The sequence below is a fragment of the Lissotriton helveticus genome, chromosome 5_1, assembly GCF_964261635.1.
Source record: "Lissotriton helveticus chromosome 5_1, aLisHel1.1, whole genome shotgun sequence".
Lineage (NCBI taxonomy): Eukaryota > Metazoa > Chordata > Amphibia > Caudata > Salamandridae > Lissotriton > Lissotriton helveticus.
The window spans coordinates 101051492-101078888 of NC_136065.1; the positions used below are offsets into that span (position 1 = coordinate 101051492).

At 50.8% G+C, this 27397-nt stretch overlaps 1 protein-coding gene across 1 annotated transcript in view; it reads right to left on the reverse strand.

The window, feature by feature from the left end:
* Positions 1-26901, reverse strand: part of LOC144754223 (E3 ubiquitin-protein ligase TRIM39-like) — a 149886-nt gene extending 122985 nt beyond the window's left edge. The window contains exon 1 of the mRNA XM_078641811.1: positions 26395-26901. Coding sequence (XP_078497937.1) covers positions 26395-26808 — 414 coding nt within the window. The 5' untranslated portion in view covers positions 26809-26901. The remainder of the gene's footprint in view (positions 1-26394) is intronic.
* Positions 26902-27397: the final 496 nt, after the last annotated feature.

Genomic DNA, 27397 nt, shown 5'->3' on the forward strand with positions numbered 1-27397 from the left:
TGGATTGAAGCAGGGAGGGCTGAGTGAAACTAGACACTGCCTGGGGCACATGAGGTGTCCCATGCATAGCCCAGTTCAAACCGGTGCTGGGGCACTCCAGCCCCAGCTCTGGCACGAAACTGGACAAAGGGAAAGGGGTGTAACCACCCCCTTCCTGGGTCCCACCCATAGGAGGGACCTAACAGGTAATCCAGCCCCATGATTTGGAAGGTAGGAGCTGTGTCCATAGACTTTAGATAATCCTGACTGAAACTTTGATACATAACTCTGGACCCTTCGACATCCTACTCGACGTAGAAGACTGAAGAATCTCCCTTGTGGTCAAGGAGTGACCACCCTGTGCAAGCAGGCACCATCAAGCGCTCAACGGTTTGCTTTGTTGCAGCTCCCGCCGGTGCTCGAGCTACAGAGATCAACAAGAACTGGATTCCCAGACATCCAACAGCCCGATCCACAGCCACAGCAAAGCTGAGACCCGTGGAGGCGACATAAGACGTGGGACCGGCCATCTTGGAAAGCCTGCGAAGTGCTTCCCGTGCAGCTCCCGAGGCACCCTCGAAGCTGTGCATTGGGGACTGAGAAGCCCCAGCCCCGAGCAGCTTTTGCACCGAAGATCACCTCTCCACACTCACTGAGTGCTGCGTGGGGCCCTTTTGCATTTTCCTGCTCGACGCGTCTGTCCGGTCACTTGCCCGTTGGCTAGGGGCCTCTGTGCTGACGAACCTTCGAATTTACACCGGTGGTCTGGTTGCTCCAGACTGGCCCTTTCTCTCCTGAAAAGGAGCAGCCCATCAGACCTTGCTGGTCTGATCCAGAAGCAATCTTCGATTCTTCCGTGGGTTGCATTTGCCATGGCCTGTTGACTCCAATCCGGAAGCCGACACCGCCGACAGCGACCCTTCGTGGGACAGTCCGTGTCCGGCTCCTGGTCATCGTCGATGCCCCCGGGTCCACGTGGCAACGGAGACAGGCTTCACGACAACCACCTGATTGCGCCAGACATCGCCTGGTTCCTTCCTGGTTCCATCCTGGTCACTGGCTAGTGACCCAGACTCTGTCCCTCTGCTTTCAGGTACTCTACATCTTCGATCCACCCTTGGATCCAACCGGACTCTTCTCTCCTGGCCGCCTGCAGCATCTTTACCTCCAGGCTCCATAGAACTGCACGAAGAAACCCGACGCACTTTGACACCTATGCACCTGCTTCCTGTGGGTGAGGTAACGTGAGTACTCCGGTGCTCCTGTAGTGGATTACACCTCTAGTGTCCTAGTTTTAAGTGGCTAAGTTCTAGTCCAGTCAGAAGACGTTCAAATCTGCAACTTTGTAACTTTTACGCGCCATTGACTTGCATTGGTGCACGCGTGTGCATTTAGACACTGCACCCGCAACCTGTGGGCTGCTCCCGTCCTAACTTCTGTTAGTCCAGTGTAGCCCCAGCGATTCTCAAGGCCCTAGGCCTTACCATTGTTCGTGACGTGGCTCTTATACCACTATTTTAGTATATGGTTTTAGGGGCCACCAGGGCCTATCCATAATTGTGCAACTTTTGTACGCTGTATGAAGTTCTTTGTTTAACGCTTGTGCTTCTGGGCTCATAAAGAGTACATGGGATTATTCTATTAATAAATACATATATTTTATAATATATAACTTGTGTGGTGTCCTTTTATTTGGTATTAAAAGGATTGCATATGGTAAAACAGCTGGCTTCACATGCCCTCTTGAGTTAAGCCTAAGACTGCTTATGTCCATGCTACCCCTAGGATAGCTTGTCTATAAGGTTGACTTACAACCAATCACCATAAGGGTTGTTTGGACTGGTACAAGGTGCTCAGTAGAATAGTGATCATCATACACCAGGTCAAGTTCTCACAGCCCGCGTTTGCTCAAGCGGGCCGCCCCCCTCCACCGCGGGGTTGCCTTCTTGTTCGGGCCACTCTGGGCCCCCTGCGATGGTGTCTCGTGGGTGGAGGGCTCTCGGTCTCTTCCGAGCCCTCCGGCGGTGTGGTTTCCTGTCCCCGGGCCTTCGGCGACGTGGGAGGCCCGGGAACCAATCGAGAGTAAGGCGCGAAGGGGGCTCGGCCACAGCGGCCAATTGGAAGGCAGTTCAGGTGGGCGCGGCTGCCTGGGCCAAATGAGAGCGCGGCAGGGGCGAAGTCCAAGGTGACGCCCCCGTCACGTGAGGCGGACGGAGGCTTCAGGGCCTAGCGCGGCCCACTCTTAAGTCCGGGGGCCCTCTCCTGGTACGGCCTTCCTCCAGACTAGCGCCGCGTTGGTGACGGCGGGTCAGGAGCAGCGCCAGTGATTCTCCGGGCCGCAGCAGTGGATTCAGCTAGCGCTGCGAAGACACAGCAGCACGTTGAGGTGGCAACAGTCTTTCGGGCCCCACACAACAAGAGGAACCAGGGCCGCGGCGGTGAATTGCCCAGCTAGCGCTCTCTTCCCCACAGCGCTTTACAGGTACCGGGCTGTGGAGGTGATTGCGGGCACAGTGCGGGGTAGGCTCCAGCCTTATTTAAAAGGCTGCGAGGCGGCAATAACGCGGGGTAGGCTCCCAATGTTTTTCAATTAGCACCAGGGGCCAAAGGCGCGCCAAAACGCGGGCAGACCGGCACTGGTCAAATATAGCACCTCGGGGGCCACAACAGTCACGGGGCACAGCGCTTCAACAGGCAACAGTGTGCAGGAATCCAGCGCTTTTCCTAGGGCCACAGCACTCTGGGAACACAAGCAGTATAGCGCTTAGCAGGCACAGCAAAGGGGCCATAGCAGGGATCACTGGAGAGGCAGCACAGCGCTTCTAGACACACATCGCTTCTTCTTGGCCCAGCGCTTCAGGGATCACAGCGCTTAGGCAGGTACACATCAGGCAGCACTCATCCAGGGCCAGGCAATCAGTTCCTTTGGGCCACAGGTGAAGCGGCGCTTCGCAGTAAAACAGCTCCTTCAGGCCAGGCAGCGCTTCTGCAGCACAGCGCAGGGGGTGGCGGACAGTCCCAACAGCAGGCCCAGGGGTCCCAGGGTAACTCTTCTCACCTCCTGGGGGGTCCAGTCCACGATGCTCCTTCCCTTCTAGGCGATTCTTTGCGCTGCGCTTGCATGGCGCAAGGTCCCAGCAGCTTCAGGGACCTAGGGGGGCCCTCCTTCCTCAGGGGCCCTGGGTACAGAGCAGTAGGCACTACTGGGCCAGGTCAGCAGGTAGTGGGGGCATCATCAAAACAGGGTGATAGGCTTTCACCATCCCCACTGCAGCGTGGCCATTCTCCTACACAGCAGCCTAAACTCCTGAAGTGGGGCTCCACAAGCCCTGGGGACAGTAGGGGGGTCCTAGATGGGTGCAGGGTCCAGCACACAGGCCCAAGTGGCTGTATCCCATGACAGCAGGTCCCCTAACATTCCTGTCCCAGCTCTGTCTCTGCACATGGTGGCACATCCCCCTTATTTATACCCTCCTCCCAGACAGTGCCAGAGCCTTCTGGAATTCTGTGGCAAACTGGTCTAAACTGGCTCAGGGGGAGGTTTAGAGCACCCTGGGTGCCAGGCTTTCCCTCCAAATGCTGGGGTGGCTGGGTACCTAACGACTAGACTACTAACCTCCTGCAGTCAGGTGGCACAACACACAGCCATGGCAGCCATAACAGATACAGCATTTCAACAGGGTACATTTTTACAATGGGGGAAAATAAGTGTACACCATTGCATGACGTTACACATTAATATGGCGTCTCACACCACACATGGCCTATAAAGTAACCTTCACCATGGGGGGGGACATCCTACAATAGGGGGTAAAAGCAACAAATGTTTGGGGGAAAGGGCCAAGTCCAACACAACTCCACCCCAGCCAAAAGCCAGGGTAGGCCAATCATTGCCTTGATGGGCTTCCCTGCTTGGGGCGGAAAAAGGTGGACGCAGGCCCGCAACTACAGGAGCATCTGCAGTTTCTTCTCCACTCTGGAACCCGATGGTTCACTCTCGAAACCCTCCCTTCACCAACCAAACCACCCCACTGGTGTTCTCTAGTGGGATGTGGCCGGGACTGGCCTCTAGGCCATCCAGAAGTCTCTGTCCCTCGTTCTCTAACAGAGTGAGAGGCTTTAGCCTCAGGCCCGTAGTACCCTTTGACCACTCTCCTCCTACCAAACTGCCACTGGTCCTCCCACCTGGGGTCCGAACCCTCAGGCTGACCAGCCACCAGGGGCGAGGCTCTCCTCCCCCTACCTCTCCTTCTGGGGTTCCGCCCTCTCCTCCTACGCGGAGCACCCTCAGAACACCACTCTCTCCCCAACCTGGAGTCGAAACCCTCAGGTTGAACCGGTGACAGGGGAGAGTCCTCCCTCCCCCTGCACCCCCTCCCAGAGTTTCGCACCCTCCTAACCGGAGTAGTACCCCTGGATGTCAATTCCAGGGGGACCCTGATTACAGATGTCCCACCCGCCAGGTCAGGCAACACCTGAACCTGGCACCCCAGACTAGTTTAACGCAGCGTCTCACACACAGGCTCACTGCTCTAGTTGGGGGTCTCCTCTAGGAGCCTCCACTGCATCTTTGATTATACCTGCCTGTACGCTGAGGTCTGTGTAACGTATTTTGATCAGCAGTGCAGCACAGACTTTTCTGCCAGCCTACCACAGAGTTTGCTGCTACCACAGATAGTTTTTTAGGGCTAGTAGATTATCTTTTAGATTCACTTTCATAGCGTCTTAGAACAGCATTCTCTCTTCTTTTGGCGCCGGTCTCCCTTCCGGCCCTCCTGAGTGTCAACACAGGCTGCTAAGCTCACCCAGGATAGTGTTTTCTTTACAATCTTATCATTGTAGTCCTGTAGTTACTATTGAAGTAAAGTGATTGCAAGTACCACAATGCAAATGAAAACATTGGTGTGATGAGCGGGCTCGCACACAGACCTGGGAAGCCTGGAACTCTGTTAGCGCAGCCTCGGGAGTCTCCCGTGCATGTCTGCATCTGGGGGTTTTGTAAAGTGAACGTGTGTATTCGAGCTGGCCCTGCCGTGTGCAGCTGGATATCACACAGTCCTTATTTTCTTTAGTTCCCAGGTCTTCCTGTGTTGGCTCATTCTCACATGCAGTGACGTAGCAATGGCGCCACTGGGGCTAATGCAAGCATGGCGATTTGGCCCTGTTGCCTGGTTTGGTAGTAAAATACAGCCACTAATGTGGATATGGCGGCCCCTCACAACCCTGGGTCTCGCTCGAGTGATAGATCCGCCCCTGTTTTTATACGCTTTTCATTCTGTGTCTTGTGGCTAATGTCAGGTCAGTCGGTAATTGGCTTTGTCCTTCGGGGAGTTCTCGCGTTTGTGCTCATTTTCCTGCTCAGCTTGAATAAGTGTGTGTTTTTGTTCCTGAGTTTAGTCGCCCCTTTATGCTGACACTGCAGGCCGCTCCAACTGTACGAGGCTTCTAAACCAAAGTAAGCCTAGACAACCCATAATGGCACCAGAGAAGTCATTCTTGTACTTTGTGTAAGTGGGGTTTGAAAAGACGTTGAAGAATGATGGAGACGTAAAGCAATGACATGCTGAAAAGACATTCCCAAGTGCAAGAGGAAACAAGCGATGAAAGAAAAGCGCGGCCCCAGGGCCGCGAAAGTTAAAGCGTTTACCTTACAGGAGCGAGCAGTGGCAGGCGCGATAATTACAAACAGATGCTGCCGCTGCTCGCTCCCGCAAGGTAAACGCCGTACATGCACAAGGGCTGATTGGAAACAGTGCATAACATGCACGAGTTTCCACAAACGTCCGGAGTGATTCCAAGAGGTCACACCAAAGCAGCGCTTGCGCGCTGCATAGGCGAGACCTAAAACATCTAACCATGTTAAGTCCTTTCTATATCAAAAAGAGACACAGGAAACAAAACCGACTCTTAGCAGGTATCCAGGAGCAGGCAATGTATTTTAAAATAAATGTTATCTTAATTTGTCGTCCCGCTGGGACGTAGTCATTTAGAACAGATCAACCGCTCATGAGAAGATCTGCCTTTTGAACATGTAGAGCTTACCGAGTGTTTTCCGCGGTCCCGAAAGCGTTTGTCCGTGATGCGCTCCTGTCCACGTCTGGAAACCGAGCCATTAAATTGTATGCATGCCACTTAGTGTACAAGACACTGAGAAAGCACCAATATTGAAAATAGTCCTGTTGGTGTATAACCGTGGCGGCCATATTGCCCATGTCCAGAATGTTATCTATTTCCTATTTTTAGTAGTAGAAGGGTTGGCAACATGAAGCATATTATTCAGGTCTGGGGTAAACGACCGAAAATAAAAGTTCTGAATGCATTTTACATTGCATATGTTGATATAAAAATTCAGCAGCAGCATGTGTGTTATTTGAGTTGTTGTTAGTCTCCTACTCATCACTTTGCATTCAACAGAAATACAAGGTGATCATTCCTTCATTAAGTCCCATATTCACGAATATTAGGAAAAAGATGGAAAATGGAAGTATTAAGACACAGACAAGAAATATATCCGGGAGAGGTCAATCTTTACTCCTTTCCCTTGTTAACCGCATGCGTGCGGCGGCTTTTCCCGCTGTGTGCGGCATTTTTTAAATTACCGCGATACATGACTAGCTCAGCTCGTCATCAGCACACGGCAGGTAACGCTGATGACGAGCTGAGCTCGTCATCAGCATGGAAGGGGTTAAATAAAAGAAATGGGAGAGTATCCATGTTAAGCACAGCAGCGTGGGTCAGCAGCATATGAAGATATACGCTCATAAAACTTATCCCACATAATTGAGGGCATATGGCCAGAATATCTTAGGTAGTGTGTATCTAATATCTTAGGTAGTGTGTATCTCATTGTGTTGTCATATTGATCTAGAGGGAAGGGTACAAGAAATAAGCGTAGAGCGGTAGAGTGCGGTCTTACTTACAAAAAAAGAGTCACTACACTACCTGCCACACATACCCAAACAGGACGTACCAGTCATACTTTAATATTGTAAGTACCAGCCACACATATCCAGATTGCAAGTACCAGGCACACATATCTGGATTGTAAGCACCAGCCCCAAGTATCACAGACAAGGACACAGCCATAGATGTTCCTTTACTAGTCCTGTTCTTGCCTAGAAGGACCTAGCAGAAGAATCCCTACTCCAAGGAAACTAGCTTCATCACTGGAACTTACTGCTACTTGACATTGTGCACCTTTATGCCTCAAGCATGGAAACTGTTAAAATTGGCACTAAAGAAGAAACTTTGTCCTAGAGACATTATCTAACATTCCATAACAACACAGAATCAAGGGAAAATATCTAAGCAAACAAGTTTTATTAGTGCAATAACTGTATGCAGCCCGGACACAGCCACACTCCAAGTAGTCGACAACACCCTCCTCCTCCATGACAAGAATGACCCCTGACCGCCTGGACCTCTCTGTAGCCTTCGACACAGGCGACCAGCTGTCCTTGATCAACACCCAGAAAAACACAATGGGATTTTGAGACACTGTCTTGAAATGGTTCACATCCTACCTCACCAACTGGCACCAGTTGATGCAAATAGGTTCTACAAGATCACAGAAAATCCTTGTCTCTTACAGAGTACCTCCGGCCTCCATCCTTCACCCATCATCTTAACCTCTACAAGGGATCTCTCCGATCCATCCTTACAAACAACAGCATCAAGATCCATCAATGTGCAGATGATGCTCAACTGTACCTTAAATACCCTCACCCAATGACATCCGCAAATCCTGCTTGTTCTGATCCAGTGTTGGACGTCAACTAATGTATTAAAGTTAAACAGCCACAGATTTATGCCTGGCTCTCCACCTTAAACCTTATCGGTTTTTACCCCCACCCTCGACACAGATCTCTCATTGAAGCAACACACTGAATAATTGACATAAAATGCCAAGAAAGCTTGATTCCAATGTCGTCTCTTGAAGAAGTTCTTTCTCCTGGAAGATGACTTCAGAACAAATGTACAAGGCCTCTCCCAAGGGGGAGAGACAAGGCCCTGGTCAACGGTCTCCCCAACACCACCCTAGCACCCCAGAAAGGCAGCATACATGAAGCGGCGGAGCTCATCAAGGGCTTGAAGAAATCACCACCAGATTAAAAGACCTACACAGGCTCCCCCTTCCAGCCCAGATCATTTTTGCATCACTTATAAAGCATTCAACAACACGACAGAGAACAGTCATAGGAAGGGAGCAGGTATCAGCCTCCTACAGGGTCAGTGACAGAGAACAGACAGTGAAAGTGAGAGAGAGCCGACATAAGCCCCATACAGGGTTTGCCACAGAGAACAGTGTCACACCAAGAAAACAGGTTTCAGCCTCATACAGGGTCTGTGAGAGGGAACAGACAGCAGGCAGCCATACAGAGTAGAAGACATAAAACAGGCGGCGAGAGAGAGTGAGCTCAGACATCAAGCCCTTTCATGGTGTGTGACAAAAGTCAGGCAGTTGCCTGTAACAGTGAAGCTTCCAGTCCCTTTCAAGGTCTGAAGCAGGAATCAGACAGCAGCCTTACGGGATCTGCAACAGTAAACACACTCATAAAGAGGGCTGAGAGAAGAAACCTGCTAAAATGACGGAGAAGACTACAGCCCTTTACATGATCTGCAAAGGGATCAGGCACCAACCACATACAGGGCTACAGCTGGGAACAGGCAGGATTGGTGAGAGAGCAGGCAACATGCTGATGCAGAGTCTACAACAAGGAACAGGCAGCCAGGAGGGCAGGTACAGATCACAAGCAAACTGCTTCCTTTTTACTATCCTGGCACAGAATATATTGTTGTACAGGAGACCCGGACCACAAGTCCCCGGACAAGTGCTTGACATCCGGTGTGTTCTTTCGTCTCCAGCAGAGTATGAGACTGAGGGCCACCCAGAGTGGTCCTGCTTTTAACCCAAGTGGATCCCCCTCACATGACCAGCCCATGACATTAATAAAAGTTTGTGGCAGTGGAGTAGAGTAGATGTTGCTTCAAACTCACAGAGGAGAGTGACTGACACTACCTTCCGACTCTGTGTAGTATGTCATATCTGGGCTCAGTCTGTATGTATGTTTGGCATACATGTGTCACAGATCTGTATAGCGTGGTATTACCATGTGCAGGGCCTCACAGTGCTGTCAGGCTCAGGTACCTTCAGGCCCAGGTCTATAGGATGCAGTGCTTGGGACTATGTGAGGTGAGGTTTCCATGTGCTGTGATGGGGGCCTCGGTGTGTGTGAAATGCTTTCTGTTGTAGGGTGAATCAGAGTCTTCGTTGTAGTCAGTGCCTACAGTCCCCCTTCTCTTTGTAGCCGACCCACCATTCCCTGCTCCTCACACCCCACTGCCCCCACTCTCCATTTGAATCGGTTTAGGGCCAATTACAACGTTTGCCTTGAATACCTATCCTGATGGAAGGGGGGGATTGTGTGTGGTTCACTCTCAAGTTCACTGGTTCCCTCCAAAGGTCTGGGGAAAATTATGAATCTTATTGGACAGTTGGATTGGAGCGAACTGTCCTAGGACAGGATATAAACTGCCCCCTTTTAACTTTATAGAGCTCTGCACAGCACTGAAGAGAACGCTGAAGACCAGAGGTGGGAATGATGGCCGTCTCCCTTCTACAGGAGGCGCTGGACCCCCCAGGATTGAGGAAGAAACTCTGCTGCTGAAAAGGACTCCGGAGGTGTTCAGCATCTTAAAGTGAGGAGGTCGAAGACTCTGAACTTCCTAAGACCAGGAGCCTGTGATCGCAGCCCGGCCCGACGGTCATCCATCTTGTGAGGGGTCCCCAAAGCCAGCGAGCTTCATGTAAAGCTGCTGGAGACCTTCACTCTGTGCCCAATGACGATGTAAGTCTAGCGCCTGGACCCTGCACGTCCCTCTGTGTCTGATGAACCTAAGCCTGCATACTTCATGCAACAGACCGACGACCTTGTCAGCCCGAGTGCCCTGCATTGCTGCACCTCTTCTGCTGGGTTTGATGACCCCGTTTGCCCATGTGCCACACCCTGCATTGCTGCACCTCTTCTGCTGGGTTTGATTTCCATGTGAGCCTGTGTGCCACACCCTGCCTTGCTGCACCTCTTCTGCTGTGTACCATAACCATGTGAGTGTGTGTGCCACACCCGCATTACTGCACCTCTTATTCTGTGTTTGATACCCATGTGAGCCCGTGTGCTACACCCTGCGTTGCTGCACCTCTTCTGCTGTGTACCATAACCATGTGAGTGTGTGTGCCACACCCGCATTACTGCACCTCTTCTGCTGTGTTTGATGCCCATGTGAGCCTGTGTGCTACACCCTGAATTGTTGCATCAAGTCTTCTGACACGGACAACTCACACTACATGGCCACACGTAATCCTCTGAGTATAGTGCAAGGTCCCAAAACACCCACACATGTGACCTTCTGCAGCTGCCTCTGTGGCTCAAGGTATACAGCCTATGATCCCTGCGCCCTGACAGACACACGTTGGGCTCTTTTGCAGTTTCCTATATAGGACTCACAGAGTGTATTCACTTACAATCCCTATACTCCAACAAACATACCTCGTAATGTTCAACACCCCTCATTAAGGACACATAACAAACCAAAATATACATTGTATCCTCTTAAAGACTCAACGTGTGCATTCACTTCAGAATCGTGAATGTCCACAGACATGTGTTGTGCTCCTCTGCAGCTTCTTCCTTTGCAGAACTTGCAGAAGGGCTTCATTGTGAATCCTGAACATCCACACATATTCCTTGTGCTCCTCTGTAAGTTCCACAGAGTGAGAAGCTACAGAGTGTCTTCACTTGTGAATCACGAACACCCACGTACGCTCTGTGCAGACACTTATCTTCTTATTTATTTATTTTAAGAGTTTTATATAGCGCTGCTAGACCCGGAGGTATCTGAGAGCTTTACATGAGGAATTTAGCATTCAGCATATTACAAACGTTACAAAATTTACATGAAAGATCGTTGCGAGGAAGAGGAAAAACAAGGTTATACAAATACATCTAATGATTAGATCATTACAAAAACAGAAGATATTAAGGAGCAATGGGAGCGAGGGAAAAATAGGGGTAAGGGAAAAGAGGGAGAAGGGAAACGTGGGAATGAGTGGGAGCAGGGAGAAAGGAACTGACAAAGGACGGAACAAGACGGCAGGTCAGGATCAGAGGAGAGGGTGAGAAGGAAGATGGGGACAAGAAAAGGGGTTCTGAGAGAGGGTCATCGGAGGAAGATATAAAGAGACAGCAGCGAAAGGACGAGGAGTGCCATGCACCAATGTCCGGCTGGGTAGGTGACGGCCGCGGGCGCCAGACTCCTCTATAGCCGAACCAAGCGGCTCCACCGGGCATCGGCCATGTTGTCTCAACGTCTTTACATAAGTTTCCACACAATTATAGAATTACACCAGTTACAAGTTACATGAGGAATTTAGCATATTACAAACGTTACAAAATTTACATGAAAGATTGTTGCGAGGAAGAGGAAAAACAAGGTTATACAGATACAGCTAATGATTAGATCATTACTGTGAGAAGTTGGCCTGATGTGCAGTGTTCACTATTCTAGTGATCACTATATATCAGTCCAAACAACCCTTATTGATGATTGGTTGTAAGTCAACCTTATAGACCAGCTATCCTAGTAGCGTGGATACGAGCAGTCTAAGGCTAAGACTCTAGAGGGCGTGTTAAGCCAGCTGTTTTACCATCACATTACCCCTTGAACACCCAGTGAAAGGACACCACACAAGTGTTATGAAAATAAACAGTGTATTTATTAGAATCACAACAACCCTGTACACATTATGAGGACAGGGTGCTAGGCACACAACAAAACTCTTACGAAAATACTTAAGTTAGCACGTTATACACAAATGCCCGAGGGGCACGAAAAACCATATACTCTAAAAGTGGAATGCGAAATTACTAGCAGGTAAGTACAGTACTAATAGGCTTTGGAATCGCTAGGACTTGACTAGGGAATCGTTAAATTACTTCTAGGAGACCTAGGGGACTCGGGTGCAGAGTGTGCACTCTCACGCGGGATGCGGGACAAAGTCTATGAAGGCTAGTAAAGGCAAAGTTAGTGTTCACGGGCGAACCCGACCTGGTAGGGAGAAAACGACAGTGGATCCTGACCCTTGGATAGTGAGGCTATGCTGGGACACCGAAGTGCCGAAGTTACCTAGCCCAGGGGCTGCAGCTGCATAGGTCTGAAAAGACGTCGGGGATCTCGTTGCCGGACCAGGAGCCTGGAAGGAAGAAGTTGCTGGCAGGCGACCAGTGAAGAAAAGTTCGATGGATCCAAGCCTGGATCAAGGAAGAAGAAAACCTGAAAGCAGAGGGGACCAAGTTCTTGAATCACTAGCCAGTGATTAAGTGGGCACCAGGATGGCACCGGGCGAAGTCACCGCAGTCAGGTGAGTGGGCGCTGCTGGGCTCTGCAGTCTCTCGGACCAGGAGGCGTTGTCGGCGACCAGGATGGAGGTGCGAGCTGTCCCACGAAGGTTCTTGCTGTCGACGTCGCTGGACCCAGGATTGGGCAACAAGTCTTGGCAAATGCAAGGCCCACGCGGTGGACCTAAAATGGCGTCTTGGGCGGACCAGGAGGGTCCAGGGTACTTCTCCGATGGAGGGAAGCAAGGGCCAGTCTGGAGCAACCAGACCAGCAGCAGAAATGTCGTCGGGCGTCGTCAGGAAGGCCACAAGCCAGCGGGCTAGTAGCCAAACAACGCGGTGAGCAGTAAAAAGCAGAAGGGCCCCACGCAGATCGTGGAGATGCTGGGGGGCTGCTCTTCGGTGCTGGAGCTGCTCAGGGTGGGGGCTTCTCGGACCCCAAAGCACTCACCAGGAATTCACTCGGCGGGCTTGTTGTTCAGAAGTCGTGCAGTCTTGAAGATGGCCGGTCCCTCGAGGTCTCGTCACACCCACGAATCTCAGCGTGACTGATGATGTAGGTAGAGGTCAGAGGTGCCAGGGAAGCCGGTTCTCGTCGAGCTGGGCAGTCGGATTCCGGAGGAAGGACTTGCAGCAGACCGCAGTGTTCTGTAGATGGTGCCTGCGGATGCAGGGTGACTACTCCTTAGTCACAAGGGAGAAATCTTAGGAAGAAGTCTTGAGTTCCTTTCGTGGAAAGTAGTTTCAGGATTCAAAGATGATCTGTTTTGGAAGGGGGCCAGTTCCTACCTTTATCCTGTAAAAAGGGGCTGGCACGCGACTAAGTCCTGCCCTAGGGGTGGGACTAGGAGGGGGGTGGTTACACCCACTTCCTTGGCGGGCTTTTCCCCAGCACAGGGTCTGGAGTGACCCTGGAACTGGTTCCAGCCGGCCTATGCACAGTGAGCACCGGGGTGCCACGTGCAGTCACCTTCCTCTAAAGCCCTGCCTACCTACAATACACAAAACCCTGTCTGGGACGGTGCTGGCACCGCCCCTGGCAGGAAACCCTTTGTCCTTATCTCCTGCTCTGGGAGGACTCCCAGCAGCAGGAGGGCAGACTTGTGTCTCGGTGGCAGCATCCATTTTGTGGAGCTGAGGCTCTGTTTGACTTTAACCGGGGTTAGGGGTTACATACATGTCGTGTCCCTCTAGAAGGGTGGAATGCTAACCCCGTCGCCAGAATTGGCGAGGGGTTAGTATTCCAATTCGTATGACACCTTACTCGACATGTTTTGATAAAGCGATACCAGAGTTGGCATATAACCGCGAGGATTATAATGCACTTAAGAGTATATGGTATGCGATATCATGGAAACGGCTAAGGGATGGATCCCGAAAGCCGCAGACAGGCTCAGCTCATGCCAGAGCACCATCTCACACGATTCCAAGCACTCTGCCTTCAGGATTGTTAAGGCCTGCCATAGGAGTGACTGATAGGAGATCTGTGTGTCCATTTTAGGGTTAGATATAGGTATACTATATCTAAAGCAAAGGGTGATTACACCACCTTGCCCCAGCTGTCAAGCAGCCAGTTGTGTCAGATTTGGATGGCCAGCCAGGGGTGGCATAATACATGCTGCAGCCCCTGGTAGGCCCTGGGTACACCTATGCCCTGGGTACCTAAGGTACACTGTACAGGGACTGATAAGGTGACTCAGTATCCAATTTAGATATGTACCTAAGGTACATGGAATCCATTTTACAGAGAGAGCAGTAGGCCTGGGGCCCTGAATAGCAGGGTCCCAGGTCAACTAAGTCAGAAAACCAGCAAAACACCAGGCAAAAAGTTGGGGGCAACCATAGTCAGGGATCTACCTTCCTACATAACCCCCCCCCCCCAAACGAAAGGAGATAAGGCTAGCCTTGCCAGGTAAGCCTATATTGCCTGAGTGGCCATATAAGGAAGTACCAGCACTGGCATGGTTACCCCCTATCTCATGGTCCACTAAGCAATCCCTCACCCTAAGGGTGTCTGAGGGTCTCCACCATAGGGAATCTCTACCTGTGGTGTGTTTTGGCAAAGTCAAAGGCTGGTGCTGAAATGGAGTACTGAAGTGAGGCCCCACTAATTTTGGGCTCAGCTTCCTCCAATCATTTTCCACCATAGAGGCCTTTCTTTCCAAGACTGAGTTGTTTTGGGCTCTCAGGGTCAACCTCTGGCTACCTACAGCTGGAGGTTGGGTCCTTCTGTTTGGCTTACTGGAGGGACAGGTCAGGTTTGGGGCCCTCAGGTCCCAGGTTTGGCTGTGCCCAACAGTGTCCATCTGTGGGAGGTCCCTAACTAAATTTAAGGGGGATCCCTCAGGAGTCTGTTTTATTTTCACTTGGCTAGGATTACTAGCTTCAGTGCCCTTAATCTGCTGATTGGGGAATTCTTTAGGACAGGGGGCCCTTTGGGGTCCACCACTGGCCTCCCTGACCTCTACAGCCCTGGGCTGACTGAGGCAGGGTAGAGAGGGGCAGGTTACCTGCTCCAGACTGGGTCCCACCTTGGAAGGGTCCACTGACATCAGAGGCTCTGCCAGGCTAGGCCTGACTACCTCTGGGGCAGTTCCTTCACAAGGGGTCAGATCAGCTCCCTGAGGAGGCTGATCCTTTCCTAAAGTCTGGTGGGAGGGAGATTTCTCTTCCTCCTCAATGCTCTCTGTCTGAGTGGAGTGATCCATAGTTTCAGGCTTCACAACACTATCCTCTGTCTGAGTTTGAGCTGTGGCCATCACAACTCTCCCAACCTTTTCAGGAGGGGGCTCAGTTTGGGTGTGGGCTGTTACCATTACAGCCTTGACAACCTGTTCTGGGAAGGAAGTTGTCTGAGATTGGGTTGTGACTGGCACAACCCTCCTGACCTGTTCAGGGAGGACATCTTGGACTGGGGCTGTGGCTATCACTGCCCCACTAACCTTACCATGGGTGTTTACCATTTTAGAATGGGTTTCTTGCTCAACTTCAGCCCAGGCTGAGAGCTCTAAATCATTCCCCAGTAGGCAATCTACAGGCAAGTTTGGTGACACTGCCACTCTCTTGTGGCCAGTGACACCTCCCCAGCTGAGATTGACCACTGCCATGGGATGATCTCTCTGTACTCCATCAATATTGGTCACCTGGTATGTGGCACCAGGTAAAAGTTGCCTTGAGGGGACTAGGCTCTCAGTCACCATAGTGATGCTAGCCCCTGTATCTCTATAGGCCTCAACTTTTATGCCATTGATGAGGGGCTCCTGTCTGTACTTGCCCAAAGTGTTGGGACAAGTTGTGAAGTTGGCAAACCCCATGCCAGTCTCACAGACAAGAGTATCTAAGTCAGGGGATCTGGTTAGGCCAGAGTCCCCAGGAACTCCCAAAGTAAATGCACCCAAATTCTTGGGGGCACTCCCACCACCTGGGGGATTACTACTAGTAGTAACAGGAGGTTTGGGAATGTTACTTGGGGGTATGTTTTCCTTATTGTTATTCTTGGGGCAACTGCTGTCAGTTTTTAAATGACCCACCTGTTTACAGGGATAACAATAAGGTTTCTTCTGGTTGTTGGAAGGATTCTGGGACCCACCCCCCTCAGAGGATTTTTGGGGCCCTGATGTGGTTTGATCTGTAGATTTATTCCCACCCTTCTCTTGAGGCTTGGTTGATTCCTTTTTCTGGTCACCACCTTGGTTCTTGGGTCTAATCCTGGTTCTGACCCATTTGTCTGCCCTCTTACCCAATTCTTGTGGAGAGGTCAGATCAGAGTCTACCAGGTGCTGGTGTAATAACTGGTTCTGACAATTATTTAAGACTTGCTCTCTCATAATTAGATTATACAATCCTTTGAAATCAGTAACCTTACTACCCAGTAGCCAGCCTTCCAAAGCCTTAGTGGCACAATCAACAAAGTCAGACCAGTCCTGAGACTGAGTTTTCTGGGTGTCTCTGAACAGCAACCTGTACTGCTCAGTGGTTAAACCAAACCCATCAACCAGTGTATTCTTCAGGACCTGGTAATTGTTAGCATCCTCTACTCTTGTAGTGAGGAGCTTATCTCTACCTTTACCATCAAAGGAGAGCCACAGTATAGCTGCCCACTGACTCTGGGGAATGCACTGCACAGTGCAGGCCCTCTCCAGAGCAGCCATCCATTTCTGGATATCATCCCCTTGCTTAAAGGGGGGCACTATTTTAGTCAGGTGTTTAGTATCTAAACCCTTCTCTCTATCTCTTGGGAGATTGCTGCCACCAGTGGGAGCTAGCCCACTCATCTGCTGCTCTCTAGCAAAGGCAAGCTTCTCTTTGGCCAGGGCAAGTTCTTCCCTTTCAATCCTCAGTTCAGCTTGTCTCATTCTAGCTTCATGCTCTTTTCTCTGAGGGGAAGTAAATCTCCTCTGTGGAGGATTCCTTCTCCCCTGAGAAGAGGCATTAGAGTGCAGAGATCTATTGGAGTCCCTAGAAAGAGATCTATCTCTCCTAACTCCAAGGTTAGGCCCACTTCGGGTTAGTACTGGGGGTCCCCCAGATCCTAGCCCAAGTAAGTCTAAGTTGGCCCTGGTTAGCCTTCTGACTACCTCAAGACCTTTGTCTACCTCATCCCCAGAGAGTTCCTCCTGATCCTCCTCCTCCTCAACTGCTGTAGCAGTGTTGGGGAGGTCTGGATCCCCAGAGGTTCCCTCTAAGGCTGGCATGTTCTCATGTAACTGAGAAAGCTTTCTGGCATCATATGTCTCTAAGAGACCTATCAGAAAGGGAATGGTGGGGTTAGACCCCTGCTTCAGTTTTCTGGAGACACAGATCTGTCTCATCTCCTGGAAACTGAGAGCTGCATATCTTGAAGTGACCTGTGGAGGGTCAACACTGACCAGGGGAGTCTCAGTAGAATATCCCTGGGTAGACATGCTTTTCTAGTGAGGTGTAAGTGGTGCACTTACCTACACTATATGTTTGCCTACTGATCCCTTGCTAGAGTTGTAGTTTAGGGTGTGCTAGGCCCTAGGAGCTACAACAGCTGGTTCAGTAGAACTCAGAGTATTCTAAGCTAAGTTATATGTACCTTTAGTACTTATGTGATCTTTCACAAGATATTCTTAGGGCATGTGTGGTAAAACAACAGCAAGCTCAAATCCCAACCGCTGCTCACCAATGTGAGAAGTTGGCCTGATGTGCAGTGTTCACTATTCTAGTGATCACTATATATCAGTCCAAACAACCCTTATTGATGATTGGTTGTAAGTCAACCTTATAGACCAGCTATCCTAGTAGCGTGGATACGAGCAGTCTAAGGCTAAGACTCTAGAGGGCGTGTTAAGCCAGCTGTTTTACCATCACATTACCCCTTGAACACCCAGTGAAAGGACACCACACAAGTGTTATGAAAATAAACAGTGTATTTATTAGAATCACAACAACCCTGTACTCTTTATGAGGACAGGGTGCTAGGCACACAACAAAACTCTTACGAAAATACTTAAGTTAGCACGTTATACACAAATGCCCGAGGGGCACGAAAAACCATATACTCTAAAAGTGGAATGCGAAATTACTAGCAGGTAAGTACAGTACTAATAGGCTTTGGAATCGCTAGGACTTGACTAGGGAATCGTTAAATTACTTCTAGGAGACCTAGGGGACTCGGGTGCAGAGTGTGCACTCTCACGCGGGATGCGGGACAAAGTCTATGGAGGCTAGTAAAGGCAAAGTTAGTGTTCACGGGCGAACCCGACCTGGTAGGGAGAAAACGACAGTGGATCCTGACCCTTGGATAGTGAGGCTATGCTGGGACACCGAAGTGCCGAAGTTACCTAGCCCAGGGGCTGCAGCTGCATAGGTCTGAAAAGACGTCGGGGATCTCGTTGCCGGACCAGGAGCCTGGAAGGAAGAAGTTGCTGGCAGGCGACCAGTGAAGAAAAGTTCGATGGATCCAAGCCTGGATCAAGGAAGAAGAAAACCTGAAAGCAGAGGGGACCAAGTTCTTGAATCACTAGCCAGTGATTAAGTGGGCACCAGGATGGCACCGGGCGAAGTCACCGCAGTCAGGTGAGTGGGCGCTGCTGGGCTCTGCAGTCTCTCGGACCAGGAGGCGTTGTCGGCGACCAGGATGGAGGTGCGAGCTGTCCCACGAAGGTTCTTGCTGTCGACGTCGCTGGACCCAGGATTGGGCAACAAGTCTTGGCAAATGCAAGGCCCACGCGGTGGACCTAAAATGGCGTCTTGGGCGGACCAGGAGGGTCCAGGGTACTTCTCCGATGGAGGGAAGCAAGGGCCAGTCTGGAGCAACCAGACCAGCAGCAGAAATGTCGTCGGGCGTCGTCAGGAAGGCCACAAGCCAGCGGGCTAGTAGCCAAACAACGCGGTGAGCAGTAAAAAGCAGAAGGGCCCCACGCAGATCGTGGAGATGCTGGGGGGCTGCTCTTCGGTGCTGGAGCTGCTCAGGGTGGGGGCTTCTCGGACCCCAAAGCACTCACCAGGAATTCACTCGGCGGGCTTGTTGTTCAGAAGTCGTGCAGTCTTGAAGATGGCCGGTCCCTCGAGGTCTCGTCACACCCACGAATCTCAGCGTGACTGATGATGTAGGTAGAGGTCAGAGGTGCCAGGGAAGCCGGTTCTCGTCGAGCTGGGCAGTCGGATTCCGGAGGAAGGACTTGCAGCAGACCGCAGTGTTCTGTAGATGGTGCCTGCGGATGCAGGGTGACTACTCCTTAGTCACAAGGGAGAAATCTTAGGAAGAAGTCTTGAGTTCCTTTCGTGGAAAGTAGTTTCAGGATTCAAAGATGATCTGTTTTGGAAGGGGGCCAGTTCCTACCTTTATCCTGTAAAAAGGGGCTGGCACGCGACTAAGTCCTGCCCTAGGGGTGGGACTAGGAGGGGGGTGGTTACACCCACTTCCTTGGCAGGCTTTTCCCCAGCACAGGGTCTGGAGTGACCCTGGAACTGGTTCCAGCCGGCCTATGCACAGTGAGCACCGGGGTGCCACGTGCAGTCACCTTCCTCTAAAGCCCTGCCTACCTACAATACACAAAACCCTGTCTGGGACGGTGCTGGCACCGCCCCTGGCAGGAAACCCTTTGTCCTTATCTCCTGCTCTGGGAGGACTCCCAGCAGCAGGAGGGCAGACTTGTGTCTCGGTGGCAGCATCCATTTTGTGGAGCTGAGGCTCTGTTTGACTTTAACCGGGGTTAGGGGTTACATACATGTCGTGTCCCTCTAGAAGGGTGGAATGCTAACCCCGTCGCCAGAATTGGCGAGGGGTTAGTATTCCAATTCGTATGACACCTTACTCGACATGTTTTGATAAAGCGATACCAGAGTTGGCATATAACCGCGAGGATTATAATGCACTTAAGAGTATATGGTATGCGATATCATGGAAACGGCTAAGGGATGGATCCCGAAAGCCGCAGACAGGCTCAGCTCATGCCAGAGCACCATCTCACACGATTCCAAGCACTCTGCCTTCAGGATTGTTAAGGCCTGCCATAGGAGTGACTGATAGGAGATCTGTGTGTCCATTTTAGGGTTAGATATAGGTATACTATATCTAAAGCAAAGGGTGATTACACCACCTTGCCCCAGCTGTCAAGCAGCCAGTTGTGTCAGATTTGGATGGCCAGCCAGGGGTGGCATAATACATGCTGCAGCCCCTGGTAGGCCCTGGGTACACCTATGCCCTGGGTACCTAAGGTACACTGTACAGGGACTGATAAGGTGACTCAGTATCCAATTTAGATATGTACCTAAGGTACATGGAATCCATTTTACAGAGAGAGCAGTAGGCCTGGGGCCCTGAATAGCAGGGTCCCAGGTCAACTAAGTCAGAAAACCAGCAAAACACCAGGCAAAAAGTTGGGGGCAACCATAGTCAGGGATCTACCTTCCTACAATTACAAAAACAAAAGATATTAGGGTGCAATGGGAGCGAGGGAAAAATAGGGGTAAGGGAAAAGAGGGGGGGAAGGGAAAAGTGGGAATGAGTGGGAGCAGGGAGAAAGAAACGGACAAAGGACGGAACAAGATGGCAGGTCAGGATCAGAGGAGAGGGTGAGAAGGAAGATGGGGACAAGAAAAGGGATTCTGAGAGAGGGAGAGGAGGTCCTTGGAGGAAGATATAAAGAGACAGCAGTGAAAGGACGAGGAGTGACATGCACCAATGTCCGGCTGGGTAGGTGACGGCCGCGGGCGCCAGACTCCTCTATAGCCGAACCAAACGGCTCCACCGGGCAATGGTCATGTCGTCTCAACGGCTTTACATAAGGTTCCAAAAAAAAAAACAAAAAAAAAACAGATGAACATGAAAATCAAGATCAGAAAGAACGGGGAAGCTGGTAAACCACAGGAGGAGACAGCAGCGGGGAAGAAAACGAGACAAAAGTCCAAAGTCTGACTGGGTAGGTGACGGCCATAGCGGTGTGCCAGAGCCAGTCTCCCCTATAGCTGTAAGTAGCAGCTCCACCGGGAGTCGGTTATGTATGCGTTTCGGACTCCGCCAGAATAGAGTGAGGATCAGGAGGTGGTCAAAAAGTCTAGTCTTTGGGGTATCTATGTGAGAGATCAGTCTAAAGCAATGTAATGAGGACATTCCAAGATGGCCGAATCCTTAGTATGACTTGTTGCCCGGATATATAGTCCTTTGTTAGTGTCCAGCATTGGTGAGTCCTATTACTCTGTTTAGTGATTGTAGGGACTATGGTCCTCTTTCAGTTGTCCTAGGCTAGTGGGAACACACCAGCAAGCAGCCATTTTAAATTAAACAACTATGTTGAGGAGTTCATAGCATTTAAATATGTACAGGGCCAGTAATATAAATAAAGTGAAAGTAAAAAAAGGAAAGAAAAATAAAAGTCACAGACTGAAGTTCGAGTACTATGATGATCACCTTCCCGGTCTTTTGGGTTGGCAATGGCTTTACCCTCTTGTAGACACCAAAGTTAATGATACCGTGTCTCTCCAGGTAATTGTGTATACGGTAGGCCAGTACGGTGTCGCTGTTGTAGGGCGCCTCCATCTGCTGTAGGGTGGCCTCGAAGGTCAGCTTAATGCGGGGTTCTCCAGCCACAGCTGCAGCGCGCAGTTGCGGATGTATAGAAAGGCCTTCTGCGCGGTGTATGGGGCATTCATGATGTCGGGGAAGGCAGCGGCTTCTCTAGAAGTCACGCGCTCGTGGGGCAGCCGGCTCTGCAGCACGGTATGCGTTCGTTTAGGAGAGGTTGTCCTTCGTGCACGTTCCTGTAGACGGTGGTGTGGTAAACATCCTTTAGGAACCCTGTTGTGCATAGCGTTGTCCCATCAGAGGCCTCGGCTGGAGCCTGCTGCAAAAGGAGGGCGGCCGCCAAGAGCCGCAGAGCCCGGGGGATGAGCGTGTCCTCCGCCGCGGGGAGCCCCGCGCTGCCCCGCACATGATGCGCCGCTCCGGGCTGGCCTCCCAGCCCCCGATGATCCAGCTGCAGTGAGCAGCAGAGTCCGCCCGGTGATTATGCGGCGTCCTGGGCCCCCTGCTCCGCCCGTGGCTTCCTTTCTACATTTTCAACGTCTTTCGGAGAATGACCTGCAAGTGGTGCATTATGAGCCATAAACATCCACACACATACCTAGAGCTCTTCAGCAGCCTCCTCTATGGACTCTCGGGTGCTTGTTGACTTCCTGAAAAAACACAGACAAACCCGGTTCTCTTCAGCAGCCTCCTCAATGGCATACACATGTAGGGGGGGTCAGATGACTTGATGCAAGGGCACAACAAGCATTTACAATGCAATGGCCTTGGCTTTGTTAAAGTTAGAGCTATTGGCATTGCAAATGGCATTTTTTTCATTTTTTGTTTTTTTTAAAAACATAAATAAATGGTATTGTCATTTACAATGGCAATATGTGAGCATTAGCGAGTAGTAGAGAGTATTAGCGGACACAGAAAGCCACACACAGAGAGCCACACACACACAGAGCCACACACACACACAGAGCCACACACACACACACACACACACACACACACACACACACACAGAGCCACACACACACAGAGCCCCACACACAGAGAGCCCACACACAGAGAGCCCACACACAGAGAGCCCACACACAGAGCCCCCCACACACACACAGAGCCCCACACACACAGAGCCCCCCACACACAAACAGAGCCACACACACAGAGCCCCACACACAGAGCCCCACACACAGAGCCCCACACACAGAGCCCCACACACAGAGCCCCACACACAGAGCCCCACACACAGAGCCCCACACACACACACACACACACACAGAGAGCCCCCCCACACACACAGAGCCACACACACACACACAGAGAGCCACACACACAGAGAGCCACACACACAGCCACACACAGAGAGCCCCTCCCCCCACACACACACACAGAGCCCCTCCACACACACACACAGAGCCCCCCCCACACACACAGAGCCCCCCCCACACACACACACACAGAGAGCCCCACACACAGAGCCCCCCACACACACACACAGAGAGCCCCCCACACACACACACACAGAGCCTCCCCCCACACACACAGAGCCCCCCGCCCAACAAACACACACAGAGAGCCCCCCCCGACACACACACAGAGCCCCACACACAGAGCCACACACACAGAGCCACACACACACAGTCAGCCATGGGTTTTGGTGTCTGATAATGGATTAAAAGCTACCCCACATTCAACCACTGGTGTGTGTATTTCAACATTTCAATGCTTCAGTTTTCAAATTAGTCCTTAAATACTATAAGGATTGGATAGTTAGGAGAGTCGTTGCAGCGCTGTGAACAACAGGGGGGCAGAAAAGCACGCACAACGAGGGAGGGGGTAGAAAAGCACGCACAACGAGAAGCACGCACAACGAAGGAAGGGGGGGCAGAAAAGCCCGCACAACGAGGGAAGGGGGCAGAAAAGCAATCATGGAACAGAGGCAAGAAGAGTCAAGAAAACGGCAAGACTCGGCGGCGCATAAAGTGCCTTCAACTCCTCAGACCCCGCGGGCACACGTGGGGGAGGGGGGCACCTGCCCCCAGATCCTACCGCCAGGCCTCTACTCCTCGTGGCAGCAGCTGCCCCTTCGCACTCCTTGGCCTCTCAGTGGTCTGTTTGTGTTTTTACGACCGGGGGCACTGTCATGTTAGCGGTTTGCATGTTGCCATCCAGTGATGCCAACCCTATCCCCTCTCTCGGTCTCCACCCACCCCTCAAAACGCCAGGGCAGACAGGTGCACGTGTGAAGTGCACGCAGCGGACACCACGGCTGCCTGCGCACACGAGGACTGTGCATCGGGACATGGGTGCGCCAGGAGCAGCAAGCACCGGGGCATGTGCACACGAACACCATGCACTGTTAAAAAGAAAGAATACACACAATATTTGAACGCCTGTTCGCAATCCGAAATCTGCGTCTAATTTCCCAGATCAGCGCGCCCGCGTGTTGTCAGAATGAAGGAAACGCTCTTTGTAAATAAACTCTTCTCACATATTATAGCGCCTGTAGCGCCCTCGCACTGCTGAAGACACCTGGGGTGTTGCACTTCGTTCCCCGGGCGAGGAACGACGAGTCTGGGGCGGATAACATTTAATTTACGGCATGGTTAGAAGTGAGTGTAGGCCGCAGATAAAAGGCTCAGAGGGCCACACTTATTTCAAGGACGCTCTATTTTTTATGACCACGATGCCCCACTCCTCAGCAATGTACATATTGATGTGAAATGCCGTATTGGGTTTGGGGTCGTTTCGGAAAACCAGGGAAGCAGTGTCCAAGACCTTCAAAAAGACTCTAAAATGGCAGTGCATTTCTTAGATAGCGCTTTGTGCAGCAGCCAATCGTCGTTGCAGCACTGTGAACAGGGGGGGGCAGAAAAGCAAGCACAACGCGGGAAGAGGGGGCAGAAAAGCACGCACAACGAGGGAAGGGGGGCGGAAAAGCACGCACAACGAGGGAAGGGGGGCGGAAAAGCACGCACAACGAGGGAAGGGGGGCGGAAAAGCACGCACAACGAGGGAAGGGGGCAGAAAAGCACGCACAACGAGGGAAGGGGGCAGAAAAGCACGCACAACGAGGGAAGGGGGGCAGAAAAGCACGCACAACGAGGGAAGGGGGGCAGAAAAGCACGCACAACGAGGGAAGGGGGCAGAAAAGCACGCACAACGAGGGAAGGGGGCAGAAAAGCAATCACGGAACAGAGGCAAGAAGAGTCAAGAAAACGGCAAGACTCGGCATCGATCGGGCAGAAATGGGGTCAGAAAAGCGCCGCCATTTTCGCATTCGGGGCGTGGTTTTTGCTGTTGAATGACGGATGACGTTACGGCGAGAAAACTGCAAAAAACACGCCCCCGAATCCGAAAAAGACGGGGCTTGAACGGAGTGACGCCCCTCTCCCCCAATGGCTGGCCTCCGTTTAGGAAGCCAGCCAATGGAGAAGAGGGGCGGGTTCAAGCCCCCATACTAAGAGACATAAATTCTCGGCTGCGCGACACTGCTGCGCAGTGTACTCTAGGCCGAGACCTAACTAGACCCGAACTTCAGGCTGGCCCTAGCACTGGCCGCACACATTGCAACAGACTTTTGTGGTCCCCTCTCCCCGATTTCCTCCTTCTCCATGAATTCCCTCACTACCACTCACCAACAATGCACCTCATCTCTCTATACCACCTTTCTGACAAACATTTCATTTTTTTATAGCGCTACTCAGTTTACTCACACTCAGTTCTATGATCTGCATGGTACACGTTCTTTGTAGCAGGCACATTAACCCTCTGCGATGTGTGGGTGGCAAGAGTGCCAATGTGAGTGCACAGTGCACGATGCAACAGTAAGAGTCGGGTAAGAGGAGTGACTGCAGAGGGGGGGGTGACCATATGAATTTGGGTGCGGATGTAAGTGCAGAGTGAGACGAATTACTGCATGGTTAGTAATGGGCTTTTTCGAGTGAGATTACAGATTGAGCAGTGAGGGGGACAGGTGAGTGAAGTGTGACATGAGTCCAGGGTGAGTAGTGTGCTTGTGTGACTGCAGGGTGAGGTACAGGGTGAACAGCGCAAGTGCATTGTGATCGCTGTGAGTGCAGGGTGAGCGTGATAGTGAAGGGCGAGAATGAGGAGTGAGTTGTCTGAATGTAGGGTTCCCAGACACTTGAAGTAACTCACCATGTAATTGCTGTTATGGCATTAATCAGGGATCAAAGGTGGAAGAAATAAATAATGTGCTGCTCCTGCAATAAACTTCCAGTCTTATGATTAGGGTTGCCCGCTCATCATATTGATTTCCCAGACGGTAAGAAAATTAACAGTCACCTAAAGCCGTATTTTAAGCACTTATCTGTGCATACTTCGAACAGGAAATAGAAAGCACTTTTAACTGTTGTAGGGCTGCCTAAATGATCCATGACTGATAATTATAGTGAACAAAGACAGAAAAGTCATATTACAAATGAATACATACTTTTTTATTTATAACTCTATTTAGTGTCAAGACGAGGTCTTTGTAGGCTCTTTAAATAATACATGGCTGGCATTTTTCTTTTGGCAACCCTACTTTATAATCCCTTTCATTAAATGCATTCTTACACAATAGGGCAGTAAATGTAAAATTCAAATGTAAGGCATAGGCAGAGATGGGAGACCAGGAGCGACTGGAACCAGAAACACAAACTAAGCCTTGGAATACAGTTTACAAAGGTATGTAAAGCCCTTTCAGCTCTATGGGTGTTGCACGCCTAACTCCATGCCACCCGGAAACAACATTTCCGTTTCTGGGCTTATGACTTAACATATCAGTGCATTATGGGAGTTGTAGTTTTGGTTCATTTTACTTGACCCTTATTGCTTCAACACACCAGATAAAAATGATATATAAAAAGCAAAACCCAGGAATGGACAAGTGGTATCCCAGTGACATAGAGCCATCTGGCCACCGTATAAAAAGGGTGATATGTGATCTCTGAACACTCACACTCATAGCGTGTGCTCTTTGACTGCCCCTCACTAAGTGACTTAGTGATCCCTGGATGTCCACACACATACCTTGTGCTCCTCTGCAGCCTCCTCTATAGGACTTGCCGAGTGAGTTTTATGCTCCTTGGACTCCCGGCAGACCCAGCATATCATGCTCTGATCCTCTGCACAGAACAGCCTCAGTTTCTCTTCATGTTTCTCGCACATATTATCCTCTGTGGGCCGCATGGGGGGCAGATGAAGCTGTTTTAACATTTCCACCATGTTCCCCAGTTGTCTGTTGGGTCTGGGGATTTTTCCGGTTAATATTTCCCTGCACTGTGGACAGGGAAAGTTTCCATCTCTTCCCTCCCAGCTCTGGGTGATACAGGAGCGGCAGAAGTTGTGTCCACACTCTATTGACACCGGATCAGAAAAATATTCCAAACAGATGGAACAAGTGGCCTCTTCCTTGAGGTTTCCGAGCTGAGCTGCTGCCGCCATGATGCAGAAATGCAGGAAGTAAGGGTTACGTTTCAATTTCCCTCTCTGTGTGCAGTGGGTGTGTCTGTGCGTCTGCCCCTGTCTGTGTGCAGTGGGTGTGTCTGTGCGTCTGCCCCTCGTCTGCCCCTCTTTGGCTGCGCTGGGACTTCCGGGTTCATGTTACAGTCAGAGCAGAGAACCGACTCCTCTGCTGCCTGTGCTCTGACTCGAGGTTTTCTTCCTTTCTCAGCTAAAATACCAGCAATTTGGTTTTGCTGTAATATTTTGTAAGTGCCAGGAGCAGTCACCTAAATGTGGATTTCCATAAAAGTATCCGTTTTATTTTTAACGTGATAATTATGTGTCTGTTTGCTATAATATATATTTTTTATTTTATAACTGTGTGGACAGCGCGAAAATAGTTATGAAACAATTTCTTCCTGCATTTACTGTTTTACTTAATGTTTGGAAGGCTGAAAAATAACAGTTTTTCTAACTTCACATGAAATAGTTCATACCCAACAGGTCACTGGCGGCATTACACACAGTCGCATTACACACAATCGGGGACCAATTTATGTCTGAGAAAAGGTTTCATGTCATTAGTGCA